Consider the following 16,794-nt stretch of genomic DNA (forward strand, 5'->3'; position numbering starts at 1 on the left):
ATTAAGTTCCCGCGCATCACAATTGTTGCAGTTATTCATAGTGGAGAAGTCAACTTATGAAAAGAACGTGGTCGACCGATTTGAGGAATAAAGAGCCTTGACGTCGAAACATCTTGTGATCTTGACTATATAATTAAAGCAGGAAAGTTCCTTTCTCTCTTATCGATTAATTTGTCTATCCTCAAATCGACCGGGTTATCAGGTAGTCATGAACAGCAGCGTTAACTTCCCATTAAGTATTTGAGGAAAACTTTCTAAATGATTATAGCCTTTTAGCAATAACAAGGACTATTGCTTTCATTAAAGAACACACTTTAGTTCGTTCACTCACAGGCCTCCAAAAAATTGTTCACGGAAAATCAATTGTGTTTAGTCTGACCTGACAAAGCAGAACAATGAGTACACGATAACTCTCAAGCAGTTGGAAGACAACCTTCTGGCTAGACTGTCTGCAGCTGGAGGAAACTTCCTGGGAGATACAGCCCTTGTGGAGAATCTGGAACACACCAAGAAAACGGCAGCTGAAATTGAGGAAAAGGTGGCAGAAGCTAAAGTTACCGAGGTACGTCAATGCTGCTTATTCTTTTTTCTTCTCAAATTAACTGTTCCAAAAATTTGATAGTCTGAGGCCTACAGAAGATCCATTTTTATTGGAGAAAGTTTTACATTTTTAGAAAAGTAATTTCGAGCGCATCCCCGTGAATTTGGGCGACTACCTCAATGGTGTGAATTTTTTTTTTACCACGTTTACAGCAGTGATTGCCCCATAATTGAAACTAAAATGGATGTTCTAAGCTGTTTTATCTAATTCTGAGTCTTATATATCACATACAAGGCATTCTGAAACAATTCTGAGTTCATTTTGCAATCAAAGATGATTTCATATCTGTACAGCAACACAAAATGATTATTTATTGCATCTCGTGTGATTTTCAGGTGATGATAAACACTGCTAGAGAGGACTACAGACATGCAGCTGCGAGGGCTTCTCTCTTGTACTTTATTCTCAATGACCTCTACAAAATCAATCCAATCTACCAGTTCTCCCTCAAAGCATTCAGTGTTGTAAGTCCTAATATGCCCTATTTTAACCCTAACTGCCGGCTCAGACTAGAAATGTTCCTTGTGACTTTCAAAAAGAGTTCATAAGCCACAAAGTAATTTCAAGTTTTTTTTAAAAAAATCTGGTTTAATATTGTCAGTTTTATAATTTTATATATTTTTTGGTTGGTAATGGTCGTTATTCTTGTTGAAGAAGGTTTCCACGCATCTTTCTTTTCCAAGTCTTTCCCCTTAAATTAGCATTTTTGCAGTTTTCTTTAGAAAATGAGAAAAAGGTTTCAAACTCGTGGCTGCTGCTTTCACTGCCTATGCTATTTCTGAAATATATTTACGCCATAAACGGGTGATAGCATTACTGATGGCATTTCTTAAATATAATTTCACTTATTGAAAATGCCTAGGTGTTTGACATGGCGATAGAGCGTGCGGCAGTTGCGACCAGCACCAACCCAGACGAGAGTATCCGGGAGAGAGTGAGGAATCTGATTGACCAGATCACTTACCAAGTCATACTCTACACCACTAGAGGTTAATACATGGGAGGTGTGATAGCTGCCCTTTGTGGGAGGGTGCATGACGTATTGTATAATGCACTTAATAATGTCTATTTGGCTTTTGGTGTTAATTTCTTGGAATCATAAAACGGCACGGTGGGGGGTTAATATAACTAGGTTCTGGATAGTTTTAGGGATTTCATGGCAGTTCTCATAAGAATCCCGAATCTGAGCCAGGTGAGCATGTGCTGGATTATCATTGAGTAATCTTTTTTTAATATTTGTCTTCAGGTCTGTTTGAGAAAGACAAGTTCATATTCAAAGTGCAAGTGGCCTTCCAAGTGTTACTCCACTCTGGGGAGATTCAAAAGGATGAGCTGGACTTCCTTCTCAAATTCCCGACATCTCTCGACTTCAAGAGTCCAGTTGACTTTCTCAGTGACTCATCCTGGGGAGCTATTAAGGTTCGTCCTATATGTCGAGAAGTTTGTACATAAATGGTGTTTGATTCATTTAAAAACCCAATTATAGAATATGCGGCTTTTTATGCAACATGAACATTACAAATAGATCACAGTTCGTATTGAACAAGTTTGGTAAAACTCGCTTGAAATTGAAAACATTAGTACATCGCGATCCAATTTTTTTCAAAGAAATTGTCATTTAGGAGGGGCGAAGAGGTGAAATTAAGAAGCTGTAGGGTCTAATTGATTCCCCCAGTGGAGAACGAAAGCCTGACTTTTTGCAGTTTTTCTCTAACTTTTTTTTTACAAATGTTGGAATAAATTTCTGAGAAACCTGTAATATCAAAACAAATTAAGCATAGTTTTCTTGAAGGAATTTTTAATGCTTCGATTTTACATTGGTTAGATCAATTAAGCAAGTTCGATGTTTGCAGTTATGTGTTCGTATGTATTACGTTGCTTTTAAACAGTGTCTGGCGGAAATGGACGAGTTCAAGAATCTGGACAGGGACATAGAGGGGAGTGGGAAGAGGTGGAAGAAGTTTGTGGAGAGTGAGTACATTGAGTTGGAGAAGTTCCCTCAGGAGTGGAAGAGTAAGACTGCTCTGCAGAGACTGTGCATGTTAAGGGCACTCAGACCAGACAGGATGATATATGCCATCGAGTTAGTAACACATTTTGACCTCTAAAGTTCACGGAGGAAATAAGCGAAAATAATAAGCACTACATATCTATGTCAATTATTATACAGCAACGATATTATTGGCGCTGATAACATGACTTCTTAAATTACTGATGTTCATGATATTACAAATTTACCATATGGCACTACAATATTGAGACGCACAGACAACAACACGTTATTTAAGTCGATTTGTGGCCATTTGAAATTTGTCATAAAAAACGTAACAAAATTTTGGAGCCTTCTTGGTGGACCCCTTTGTAGTCGTCACTAACGTTTCCAAGAAACATGTCTAATCGGGCAGTTATTACTTCAACCTCCTCAAAAATCTGAATTGTGATTGATAGTCGTCAATTCTGAAATAATTATTATCTAATTTTCCTGCTAATGATTTTTCCTGCATGTTCTGCCCTCTGTTTCCAGGATCTTCATAGAGGAGAAATTGGGTGCGAAGTACAAGGAGAACAGACGCATTCCCTTCGCAGAGTCCTTCACTGAGACAGGACCCAACATACCTGTCTTCTTCATACTCTCTCCTGGGGTTGACCCACTTCTTGAGGTATAACAAATTTTACAACCTCTTGAGCAAGTTTCATTCTATTTGTCCGATGCTAATTTTGTACTAAAAATGAAAGGTTAATAAATTATTCTGATTCGTTGCGTCAGATTCGCTGAAAGCTCTTAATCTAATCAAATCGTTTCCCCGCGCCGCTCCCCACGTCCTCGGACGCCATAATCACGGTGTCATTCGAGAGGGGAATTTCACGTTACCATCTGCCGAGATTTCAATCAGTCATTTATAATGATCATCAAATTCAATCGCAGTAACTTTCAATGATTGCGCAGTTCATCTGTCTGTATTATTCTTGTATAAATAAAAAATATTAGCGTAAACCTAACCTCTTTTGGGTTTCAGGTTGAGTCTCTGGGTAAGAAGTTGGGCTTCACCCAGGAGAATGGAAAATTTCACAACATCTCACTGGGACAGGGGCAGGATGTAGTCGCCAGTGCTGCACTTGACATTGCAGCCAAGGAAGGTACATGTAGAAGCAGATGCAGTATCACCAATCGTGCAAAATTTAATTTAAAAAAGCTTTTGCGGAGTTTGAACACAAAATTTAAAAAAAGATGAAATATCAGAATCATCAGCTCAGTATACATCGGAATTTCAACCGTCTATGAAATGCGGGTGAAGAGCTATGTCTAAACAACTGAATTTCTTGCCCAATTTCGGTAGATCGATATCTGTCCAATTTTATGCAGTTTACGTACAACTGAATAACTCCTATTGTCCCAACTCAGCAATTTCCAAAAAGGGTGCATTTTGTAAGTGAAATGGGATATCGCATCAATACATTGCTTCCTTGGAAAATTTTCCCCCATGAACTTCATCAACTTTTTCAGGACACTGGGTGGTCCTGCAAAACATCCACTTGGTAGCCAACTGGCTTCCTACTCTGGAAAAGAAACTGGGAGAGATATCGGAGACTGGTCTGGCTCACGAGGCATACCGGGTATTCATGAGTGCAGAACCCGCTTCTTCGCCCGCTGCTCACATTATACCCCAAGGAGTGTTGGAGAACAGTATCAAGATCACAAACGAGCCGCCGACTAAGATTAGTGCTAATTTGCACAAGGCTCTCGACAATTTCTCACAGGTGAGTGATAATGCTTTGTGACTCATTTGGATTGGACTTGATTTTCTAACTCCAATATTCCTCTTTATTTAAATCGATAAACATTCATGACAGATTTCGCTGCTCATTTGGACAAGTTAGTGATAAAACCAAACAAAAAACATGGTCAAGTCAGCCGCATCCAACGCTTGCCAAAATGAAATTGTGACCAGAAGCGCTATTTAATGTGTGCGTTGAGTCCACAGAACTGAGTTTGTATGGAGTGTGGATGATGATTGTCATTCAGAAAGTTCTTCGGATCAGACTTGGGATCTCGGTTAAGAGTTCAATGTTTCCTTACAGTTGAATGGTTAACTATGCTTTATTTCTATGTTATCTCTCGAATGCTACTGTGCGATTTCAGGACACTTTGGAGATGTGTTCGAAGGAGGCAGAGTTCAAGAGTATCCTCTTCTCCCTCTGTTACTTCCATGCAGTCGTGGCTGAGAGGAGGAAGTTTGGACCACAGGGCTGGAACAGGGTGTACCCTTTCAATACTGGTATTATTTCACTCTTAGAAAACGGGCAGTTTGTCACTATGCTCCCTAGCACTCCTTAGTTGTTTTTACTGAGCCATTTATATTTTCTACCCATTACAATGAGAATTGAATAATTAGCGCCGACTGTAGTTGTACACTTCTAGTAGCATGTTATTTGCAGTGGGTTTTTAATAGCCGCCCTCATCTTCTCAGCCGGCTATTATAGCGTTCCTACTTTTTTACAATTCAAAGAATTTGAATTGTATTAGGGTGCTGTCTATTTTGTAGCTGCGAAGCTGTAAGCTGAGCGTAGCTATATTGCGGTGCTCTTGGTTTTGTTTTTATTTCGTCGTCTGACGCTCTTTTTTCGTTTTACATTTACTCACACAGCAAAGCTGAAAAAAGTCAAATTCTCTGGATGACGTCTTCCTCTCACTAACGGCATTTGCGCGCGTGACATCATTTTTCACTCGCTTTAGCGAAAGTTTTTAGGTTATTTACGTGATTAGATTTTGATCATAAGTGACTTACCTCACTCAATAAAATGACTTTTGCACTTAAAAACTTAAGTTTAGTTTGAATTTGTTTAAGGTCAAATGAACTCCTATGTGCAGTAAAGATCCCTAATAAGAGGCTTCCGTGGAATGAATTTTAACAAGCTTTATTAATTTATCGCTGAATGTTTTTTAGTCTAGTTTTTTGAGCGCCGTCGATTTTTTTTCAATTAAGATCTGTATCTGTTTCTATCTCTATTATATGGCACGCAGGTCTATTCTTTCGCAGCTATTCCGGCAATCTGTCGGCTATGTTTTTAAAGATCTGTTCACACATTTTCATGATTTTTGAAGTCAAATTGGAGTAATGATTTTGGTCACGCCGAAACAGGAAATGGAGCGAAAAAGCGAGTGATTTTGCGACGTGAAATTGTTTTGCTCTAATTTTAAAGTAGAGTGAGAAAACAGTGTTTGAACAAAAAATCGCTTTCTCGCTAGTGGTTTTTTGTTCACATGCGGCAATTTCACTTAGAGTTTTACTGTTTTTCCGATTTTTTGGATCGGGTTTTTTTTCTAAATGGTTTTCCCAATTCATGAATAGCTCATTCTAGGCCTAGTTTTTTGTTTGAACCAAATTTCCATTTCTCGCTGTTTGTTTTTTGTTCACATGCGGCATTTTGACAACAATTTTTTGTTTTCTTTTTTAATTTTTTTATCTGATTTTTTTAGAAATGGTTTTCCAATTCACTCATAGTCCGTTATAAGTCGTTTATTGTTTAGTCAATGAAAATTCGTTGAATTGTACGTCAGGACTTGTCCTGTTATGTTTTTTACTTTGTCTAACTTTTTTTTCGCTTTACCCATTTTGCCGCTTTTTCGACATTTTGCGTGAAATCTTTTTGACTTCTCTAGGCTAGTTTCACTCTTCTGTCATTCTGCTCAAAGTCCTTTTAGACAGCAGCTGCTCAACACAGCAATTCAAAATGAAGAGAGTCAGTATAAAAAAATCAAAGTCAGAAATAGAAAAGGGATAAACCCATAAAGCCCATTTTTAGATGCCCGGTACTTGAACTTTGTTCTCATAAGTTTTAGTTACTATCTATAATGCTTATTGGTATTGATACTAGACCCTGTAGCCTCTCACTGAGAGACAGGAGTAAGTTCAATTACAAAATGACATAAAAATAAATGGCACTTAAAAATGTTTCTTTACAAAAATCAATTTTTGTTGATATTTTCATTTCTTTCAATCCCAATAGAGGTATGGGAATCAACGGCGGCTATTTTCCGGCAATCTGCCGAGTGTTTTTAATTTTCTTCATATTAAGCTCAGATTTTGTTTATTTGTTCTGCCCATTACCCACCTCGTGGGTCCAATATGCTGTATCTAGGCTCCTTCCTGTGCTATACATAAGAGGAGGGGGAGGGGCAAGAGGTCAGAATATATTCAATGGTCTAATCGATGGAGTAATTGATGACACCTCTTGCAAGATTGCACGTTGTTCCAAAGCTATGTCAAAACAGCGATGATCATTTGTTCACAGTGCAAATAGCCTTCTATAAGACGCATCCAGAATTGTAGACTGCGAAAATTTTTTTATAGTAATGAATGCGGTTTCTATTCCTTAGGTGATTTGACAATCTCAGCTATGGTTCTGTACAATTATCTGGAAGCCAATAACAAGGTGCCCTGGGAGGATCTGAGATACCTGTTTGGAGAGATAATGTACGGAGGACACATCACTGATGACTGGGATAGAAGGCTTTGCAGGACATACTTAGAAGAGTATATGGGGCCAGAGCAGGTGTGACCAAAATTAATTTGGGCCGTCACTAGTGCTGATTTTTTTGTCTCAGATGTTCTTTTTTCTTCGGGGCTCATACATTTGAGGTTTGTTTAAGTCGAAGGAAAAGTGTTCAACATTAGTAAGATTGAGTGCTGCTTGTATCAGTTGTTATGATCTTAGATCGAGTAGGATTTTATGGACGAGTCGTTTTTTTTTATTCCACTATTTCTGAGAGACAATAATACTTTGCAATCAAAGTTGTAAGAAAGCCGACCGTATTTAGTTCAAGTAATAATCGCCGTCAGTTACTCAAACGGCTATTATTTAGGTGCTCCTTTCCCCTTTTTCAATTCGTTTTCCCTTTCAATTGTTTCATTTCAACAAGTTTTCACGTTTCTGGGTCGAACCAATCAAACGAACCCATTCAGTAAAGAAAGAATTCAGAAAGAAATTTTTCAGATTAAAGCAACGAAATATGAAAACGAACGGATATAAAAATTTTGCCGTGTTATGTTCTCAGAGATAAACTGGTTTTTTTAGTTACACCTTCATACTGCTTTGTTTTTCATTTTTCCTGTGGTATTCGTATAGTTGAAGTTCGTATCATCTTTTGAAACGCCATGCTCAATAAATGCTGCTTCTGAATTTTTCTCGAACATGCGATGTATTTTGTTTTGGCCCGTCGTCTCTATGACTTATTTCAGTTGAAAGACGTTTAGTGACAGTGCGTACTAGGCAATTGTTGCTATGATGTGTCATTTAGATTCTTAATGTACAACAATTCGACTTTTGTCCTCAATGCTATCGGGAGCCAGTGCACTGAAATCGATCTCCGTCAACGTGTGATATCTATTTGAAAATTGGATTTGTAAGGACGTCTGACGATTAAAAAAAAGTAGAAAAAGAGGTATCGAGCGAGAGAAAATGGATTTTGAGTGAAATAAAATTCAGTTTTCGAATGTACTTTTGTAATTATCTGAGATTGGATTTTAGCTTCCGTAAATTGATCTACTAATTTTTATTTGATTATTATCGTTTCTCATGACGATTCTCATACTTGAATAGCTTTATGTACTTTTTGTTGATACAAGACAAAGGTGTCTTTTTTTCTAGCTCAATTCTATAATGAAGCTTTCTCTGGAACTCAGTGACATGATTCGCTAGATTACTATAAAAGTTGAGTCACTAGATTATTTATCTAGGTTTTACAAATTTTTAAAAATAATTTTGCAATGACGAGCTGCGAAATTTGATTCGTTCAGATATTTTTTATGGAGTTGAGATAAGAAACCGGAAGTGCCCTCGTAAATAGCAGACAGAGTTGATGAACACAAACTGAAAAAATTCTTAAATAATTTTTGTTGCCCTCAATTGATTTGTTTGCTCCGCTTTCAACAATACTTCTAGAAGCTATAACCAATAGATACTAATAAAAAATGTGATAACTCTTTTTTTACGGATTTATTTTTTCTGCATTAAATAATATAGTTTCGTAATTCAATGAGTTTTAACTCTATATTTGTTATTAAAAAAACTCATTAATTTCGGAAAATATCAATGTAGTCTTGATGACTTCGGATCTTTAATTGAATTGTTCCTATTCATTGAGGCGTATCAGTGTTGTCTATAAATGGGAGTGTTTTTTTTCAGTCCACATTTTAATCCGACACTTCTTTGGCTGAATTGATGTTTTCAGTTTCCTAAAATTTTCGCTCGTTATATGCATCTTCAATTTGCAAGGAGGCTTGTTAATATGCGTTCGCACTTGATGTTCCGACACGAGCTCAGCTACATTTTTGACATAATAGTCAACCAAAAGAAGAGATAATCAAAAATTGATGTTGGAGCTTAAAAAAACGATACACAACCGAACTACTAAATGAATTACATAATGTCATGCCTTATTACAACGCTCACGAGATCTGCCATTAAAAAGACTACGAGAAACAAAAACCAAAAACAAAATTTCAACGGCAAAAAAACTCAAGTCTAAGTTTAAAAGCACCTAGTAACAACGTCGAAATGCAATCAGATAACCCTTAACTACTCAAATTTACTTATTCTTAACTATACAGCAGATGAGACTTTTCCTTAATGAGACTAGGTAACAAGTCGACCAAAAGAAAAAATAATGAGGCGAAATTCAATTTCAATCAATTTTTTAACCAAATAATTTCAAACGTCTTAAAAATATTTAGCCTTAGCGAAATCATTCTTGATAAATTTACTAAAAAGTCATTACGAAACTGATAGGACCGGTCTTTGGTTAAACTAAGCCATAGAAACGAACTAAAGATGCAGAAAAGCTCAAGAAATTACAAACAATTTGCGAAAACACAAATTATTGAAGCCATTAAAATCATTAGATATTATCTGAATATTGTTTTTTTTATTTCAATTGTTATGGACAACAAATCAGCTAAAATTATATTGAAAAATTAAATAGGTTCACTTGGGCCTCATTTGAAAGTAATTGGGCTATGTTAAAACGCGAATGTGCTAAAAGAAGAGAAAAAGAAACACAAATATTGACCACTCAAAAAACAATTATGAAAACGCATGTTGTCCAACAAACAAAACTTCAGTTACAATATATCAATAGAAAATTTTTTTGAATTACAAGGAATTGGATGGGACCTCTCAATGATAGGAATAAGTTAGTAGTTGACGAAAAGAACAACAAAAACTGAAAAGTTTAAAAAAATTAAAAACAAGTATTATCATAAAAGTTAAGAATATTCGCTTTTTTTAAGAATATCAATTGAATGCATGAGGAAATATCATGTTTTCAATCAATAATTAGAAGGTTATGAGACCTCTGATTTTGTTCTGACTATATAAAGAAGAAAAAAAACAGCAAATTCAAAAAAAATAGCGAAAATTGTCAAAGCCATTAAAAATGAATTTTTCATTAAAAGCGTTTCTGTTTTCATGTAGTTTTTAATAGCATTTGGAGTCTTCTGTCATTAACAGTGAAACATCATCAACAAATATGAACAAATATATTGAAACCACAAAATTTTGAGAAAACCTGTAGTATCAACGACATTACGACATTAAATTCAATAACTGTATTCAATTCCTTTCAACGGAAGTCTATATATACGATAAGGTCGGCCTTGATCAGTGCTGTTTGTTTTTCATATGTCATCAGTAAGACATCACAATAAGCCTTTTGACTATGAAAACATAATCGTATACAGGGAAAAACCATAAATTCAGGAGAAAAGTGCTAGAGGAAAAGTGTCGAAGCCATTTAAACAATAGGCTTTTCTCTGATCTCTGAAAACTTTATCCATGATTTGTTTAAACTCTTCTCTAAGACAATTGGAACTATCACTATTAGGATAATGTGATATGATTTCAAAACTAGGAAGAAAATCCAAAAAACTAATAAAGTATATGAAAACTCAGGGAATTAAAGTCAATAACAAAACCAATAGTTAGAAGATAAAATCACTAAGCAGACTGATTTTGATTGCAGTAGAAAGGAAGGGGGCCCTGTTATTACTGAGACTCACTTAAAAATCAAAAAAATATGTATAAGACTGGTTAACGTTCAAATTTTTCGAAAAACTATTTTTAAAGTCCTAACAGCCAATAGCTGTCTACTCAAAGCAATAGATACGTTCACTTAATGCTCATAACGAAACTTATTGCACTTTAAGTCAACGAGTCTATGCCATAGGACTCCAAAATTTTGTAAAATTTTAAAAGGGAAATCAAAGTTTATTTAAAAATTATGAAAATTAAGAATCGAAGCCAAAAAAATGGGCGATTCCTTGAAAACTAATTTTTGTTCATTAGGCATCATTCGACTGTAAATGAAGTTTATCATTAATGGAAATTTGACTTGAAAGGTGACTAGTCTGTTAGGGACTTCAAAAAACAAAAAAAAAATGTGAAAAGTTTTCTTAAAAAAACATTTCTCAAGTAGAATTCAATTTTTTTGATAGTAAACTTCCCTATGAGACCGGAACTGGCCTTTTTAATCGCCTTTAGTCTATTAGGAACATCAAATTCATGCATTCTGTAGTGTGAAATGTAATTTTGAATTAATATTTTTATACAAGAAACGTTAATTCGAACAAAAATTCGCTAAAAGTGAACGAATGATTTTTTATTGTCAAATATCCCGTGTTCACACAAAACTTTAAGCCTCGATAACTCCTCGAAAATCAGAATTTTTTTATTTTCGAATTTTACGCTGGACGGGTTTTTAACTGATAGCACTCACATTTCTCTACGATGAATATATCGATCGGCCAAAATTGTACAAAAAACCCATTTGAGTATATAGTTTCCCCCCCCCCCCCACTAAAGTGGGTCGGAGCAACAAGGCAGTAGTTAATGACTTCATCCCTTGTACCACTGAATTACTATGGGTCTGTGATTTGAAGATGGGGTTTCTGGATCCATTTATAGATTCATGAAAGGCCTATGCTTTTTCGTTTAATAAATTACTTTCACTCAAACAATCTGAGAGGTTTCTGTATTAACTATCCGAAGTTTAATAATATTATTTTTTAACCCCCAAATCTCCCCTAAATCTAATTTTTCCTCGAACCGCTCAGTAGGGCTTGATTCCCCCCCCCCCCCCCCAATTTTAGCTTTGTATAATTTCAGACATTTTGCAATATTATCTATTGAAAGCTTTGATAAATTAAGTTTCTCAAAACTTTTTGTTGTGCTAGATATTTTGGTAACTATGGTTCCAATTCCAAGGTTTATAGGGTACATTTCGCCTCAATTTCCACCCGAATTTTAGCTGGCGTTAAGAACTGAGAACATTGTGATTCTTCTGTCAATCTGGATTTGGTCGCTTACGTTTTATAATTCATTTTTTTTCATGTGATCTGAAAACTAGTGAATAAATTTGTTGTTGTCTCGATTGAGGGATGATACCAAAACTGATAACGTTCTCAAAACTTGCGAAGTTTTTAAGATAGTTGATAGCTTGGAAACTCAAACTAACTAGTGTTAAGCACATGGAATTAGAGTGCCAATCTGTGCCATAGTGTAGGTGGTCTGCTCAAAGTCAATTATCGGAGTTTCCTGTCTCCAATAAGTGCTAGCTGTTTTAACTTGAGTTAATAACGACGTTACAGTTTATACTGAACCACGTTTCTCTTTTTTATTCTTTCAGTTGGACGGTGATCTCAACTTGGCCCCTCAATTCCCTGTACCTGGCAATATGGACTACAAAGGATACCACACTTACATTGATGAGTCACTACCACAAGAGAGCCCTGCTCTGTATGGATTGCATCTGAACGCTGAGATCGGGTTTCTGACTACACTCAGTGACAGTCTGTTTAGAGTTGTTAGTACTTGTATTGATGTCAACCAAAGTTTATCCTCCCTGGGCTTCCATATTGGGTTGGAGAGAATGCACTAATTAAGAGCCGTGAGCCAAATTATGAATGTTTTGCTAAGATGATGTTTAGATCTAAAAAGTGAGATCTATATCGTTTTGCAGAGTTGTTTATGATCCCCCTCCCCGTTAAAGTATGTGCTGTTCCAAACCACTTTAACCAAGTAAAAAAAGTAATATCTGCTCTTTGGAGTCTGAAACTTAGGTTCCCACTAAGCTGGAGGGTGGATGGATCCAAAATTTTCAAAATCATCATTTGTTTCTACAGGTGCACGACCTTCAACCGCGTGACTCGGCTGGCTCATCCCAGTCTGGCTCGACTAGAGAGGAGGTGGTGGAGTCTGCAGTGGAGGACCTGACTGATAAGTTGCCAGACCCCTTCAACATGATAGAGTTGCACCAGAAGGAGGAGACTAAGACTCCCTACACTGTCGTGTGTCTGCAAGAGTGTGAAAGAATGAATTCACTCACACAGGGTGTGTACAAAAGTTTGAACACGTTTTCTTCATTTTTAAGTGAACAAAGTTACTCAGCTCGTTTGAGAATGAATGAACAACAAATAATGCACCAACAATTCTTTAACAATTCAAACCAAAAATTTTAAAAGCCAGTTAGAGATGGATAAAAATTCGTACGCATTAGTGTTCGAAAGTCCTCGCTTGAGTTTTCAGCTGAAGCCAAAACAGTATAGAATTTTCGGTTGTCCAAGTCCAAACTTTATTTTGCCATATGGGTCATGCTAACTTCTACAAAAATTACATTAGACTTGCGGCTATCTCTGCGGCTGGCTCTTCCTAAATTTACCTTCAAAAACAACTGCCATTATAACTCTATCATTAGGTCGTTTCTTTTCAACAAGCCTGCATTCGAGATTGAGAAACTCCACTAAGTCGGATCCAACAATTTCCGTGAAAGTTTTTAACCACACGAAATGACTACCAAACTTTGTGAATATTCTTTAACTTTCATTTACCAGAAATCAGGAGGTCACTGACAGAACTGCAACTTGGACTGAAGGGAGAGTTGACAATTACAAGTGCCATGGATGACCTCAGCACTGCTCTATTCCTGGACAAAGTTCCACAGACGTGGTTAAGATACCCCACCACTTACCCCTTGGCTACCTGGTTCTCTGACCTGATGCAGAGAGTAAAAGAGTTGGAAACTTGGACGACCGACTTCGGTTTGCCCAATAGTGTGCGTTGTTTTGTTTGGTTTCAATTAATCAACCTATTGGCAATTCTAGAAAAAAACGCGCTAGAAGAAAACAAAATTCGAATTCAAAATGTAGACAAGAAAAGCAGAAAATTTTAGGGTGAAAAATAACCAGGGACTCACAGTTGATATATTTTTCTATTCTGTGTTTGAGCGTTATTATTATCATGGACTGCAAGTTATTACGAAACCAATGAATGAATTCTGTCTTTGATAATTTTATTTAACAGACTGTAAATACTTTTTTAAAACTTTTGCAGTGCTCCGTAGTAACCACGAAGCTGTTCAAGTTGAGTTTTTAGTGATTAATGCATAGATTTCATTTCCGTTGAAGATTTTATTAATAAAGCTGACTGGGGTACAATTTTGCAGCAGCTATAAAATCCAAAAGGAAAAGTTGCGGCAATAGTTTACAGTCTCGAGGTTTAATTTGAGAAGACAGATTTTTTCAGTTTGCTTGTAGCGCTTTATTTGAGTTAAAATTTCTAAAACTTTCTCAAAATTGCAGTTGTCAACAGCTTGATAAAGCATCATATGTCTGAAATAGATGATGCTGAGCTTGGTGTTTTTTTAATTGCTCAGAACGAATTTTGAAGCTATTATTGTAAAAGTGTGTTTTTATGCGAAATTTTGCTTGAAGTTTTTGCGCTTTTATTCTACAAATTTCTTTGACTTCTCAAGTGACTTTTTTTCGCTTCTCTTCTTCATTTTGAGTGATCTCATTTGCTCTCAGTCCGAAGTTAGGTTTGCTGCTGACTTAAATCGATTGGCTTGATAGCCGATGGGTGAATGTGTCTGTCGAGGACTCCTGAGGTTGAGGGTGCAAATCCCGCAGTAGTCGGATCTTTTTGCACCAACAAACAAAAATTTACCGAGGCCACAGCCCTTGAGTTAAATTGCCCCGCCTATCTTTGGGGAGCAATGGTCCGACGTTTGTCGGTTTATGTTTATTATTTACGTTTAGAACGCAAATTTTTTGTAAAGCAAGGACCGTGTTATTGACACATTCTTTGTCTCAAGATCTTATTTATTTCATCCCTTCTTTTCTCGGGGTTCATTTGTTTGATAAACTGCTTGCCTGTTCTGCAACATTTTGCATAGAAGAGGTTTGAGAGGGGTGTTTTGGTAAAATGTTGGAGCTTTTTTGCGGTATGCTTCATTCAAAATTTTGTTTTACGACGTTTCAATTTCCTTCATTTGTAATTTTTGACTCATTCAATCGTGAAATGAATATTTTTAAGATTCCTTTTCCTAATGACCTATGCTGCCAATACCAATAAAAACATGCAGAAAATAAAATGAAAATTCTGTAAAGATGACACTGGATAAATCAATGCGCATAGATCTGGGATAGTTAATGGTATTTTTGATTGTAAATTAAGCGTTTTTAATGGCTGCCATCAGGCTCTCAAAGGCTATTATTTAGTTGCTCGCTTTAATTCGTTTTACTTTTTAATAGTTTTTTTCTTTTTTCGTTTCATCGTTTTAATCACGATTTTCCGCTATGATTTCTGATTTACCTGAGTCTATGTTCCTACTAAATGGAATTCAGAAACCGTTCAGCAAATTTACGCGAATATGTTTGAGGTCAAAAAGCGAGTTCAAAAGAAAAGGGATCAACCAATGAAGCCTTGTCACTGAGGTTTAAAGTTTCGTAGTGAATAAATCTTTCCTAGTGGGCTTAATTCGCCATATTTATTCACTTTAATGAAAATGCGGATCAAATTAGAGCTTTTTGAGACTTAAAAATTATGCTGCGTAAATTTTTCTTTCTTTTACTCTGAGTGTGTCAATCCCAACTTCGGTCAGTGGGGTCAATAGTGGCTATTTGTCTACAATCTGCTGGCTATGCTTAGCTCCCCTCGGGCGTGTTGAGAATGCAGTTAGTTTTTCAAGCTGATTGTTTTCCTGCTCCATATATATTTTCAAATTGTTGTAGAAACTGATTGTGGCAATTTTTGATTTGTTGGGTTATGGACTATCGCAAGCGGAATAAAAAGCGTTTTTAACTAAGTAAAAGAATTAATTTCTCAAAAGTGAGAGAATAAAAAAATGATATTTTACAGTAGAATTTAGAGATTTAGAGGAGAGATCTGATTATTAGACCAAGATGGTGATTTTAATTTGGGGATGAAAAAGGACTCAAAAATCAGCTGTATATATACCCATTATCAGTGTGAAAAAGTCAAGATACAAAACTAATCTTAGCACCGTGATTTATAGTGGGGGTAGCAAAGGTTACCCAATATGGTTTGCTTCTGCAAATCAGTCGCAAGGGGAACCATAAATGGAATGCATTTGCACTTTTCTAAGATTTCATTCACACTTCCGGAGATATCATCATCATTTAATACATACTGGGAAGATTTTACATCAATTAATCTAACTCTAATAATAGTTATCTAGATTCACCAATTTGAACCGAATATTGATTCTAAGCACCATTTCTTGACGATTCATTAATATAATTTCTTTGATCGAAGTCATATTGCTTGTGTTTCTAATCTGGTAAGTCAAACTTTCTTTCTAATTCTCACTAGGTTTAAGACTATAGTTTGATCGATATTCTAACACCCCCACTCAGACTTGAGCTGATTGCGTAGAGTCTGTTCCCATCAAAACTGCTCTGAATTTTTCCGCTTTCGAAACGGGTAAGGACTTTGTGAAGATGTCCGCTGCCATTTTGTCTGTAGAGACGTAATGAATTGAAATAGTCCAATCCTCCGTTTTGTCCCGGATGAAATGAAACTTTGTTTCGATGTACTTGCTCCTTTTGTGCATGACTGGGTTTTGGCAGAGTCTGATACAACTTTGGTTCTCTCCTCCAATTGTTATTGGACGTTTCTGTTGGATGCCAAAATCCTCTAGAAGTTGTTTCAGGTAGAGTGCTTCCTGAACTGCTGCTGCCATGCCCTGATATTCTGCTTCTGATGAAGAAAGAGCAACTGTGGCCTGCTTCTTGACACCCCAGCTGAGTGCTGCGCCACGTCCGTTGAGCTTGAAGTAATAGCCCGTTGTTGATTTTCTGTCGTTCACGTCTCCAGACCAGTCTGCATCACTTTTCCCC

General features: G+C 36.4%; 1 protein-coding gene across 1 annotated transcript in view; it reads left to right on the top strand.

Annotated features, from left to right (window-relative positions):
• The window catches only part of LOC142344180 (dynein beta chain, ciliary-like), a 45,097-nt gene that overhangs the window by 17,778 nt on the left and 10,525 nt on the right, over positions 1–16,794 (top strand). The window contains exons 13-25 of the mRNA XM_075395714.1: positions 374–562; positions 937–1,065; positions 1,464–1,590; positions 1,848–2,020; positions 2,491–2,684; positions 3,126–3,261; positions 3,619–3,739; positions 4,107–4,360; positions 4,743–4,878; positions 6,981–7,156; positions 12,285–12,461; positions 12,781–12,988; positions 13,489–13,709. Of these exons, the coding sequence (XP_075251829.1) occupies positions 374–562; positions 937–1,065; positions 1,464–1,590; positions 1,848–2,020; positions 2,491–2,684; positions 3,126–3,261; positions 3,619–3,739; positions 4,107–4,360; positions 4,743–4,878; positions 6,981–7,156; positions 12,285–12,461; positions 12,781–12,988; positions 13,489–13,709 (2,241 nt within the window). The remainder of the gene's footprint in view (positions 1–373; positions 563–936; positions 1,066–1,463; positions 1,591–1,847; positions 2,021–2,490; positions 2,685–3,125; positions 3,262–3,618; positions 3,740–4,106; positions 4,361–4,742; positions 4,879–6,980; positions 7,157–12,284; positions 12,462–12,780; positions 12,989–13,488; positions 13,710–16,794) is intronic.

Source organism: Convolutriloba macropyga, chromosome 8 (assembly GCF_964194025.1).
Source record: "Convolutriloba macropyga chromosome 8, txConMacr16.3, whole genome shotgun sequence".
Lineage (NCBI taxonomy): Eukaryota > Metazoa > Xenacoelomorpha > Acoela > Convolutidae > Convolutriloba > Convolutriloba macropyga.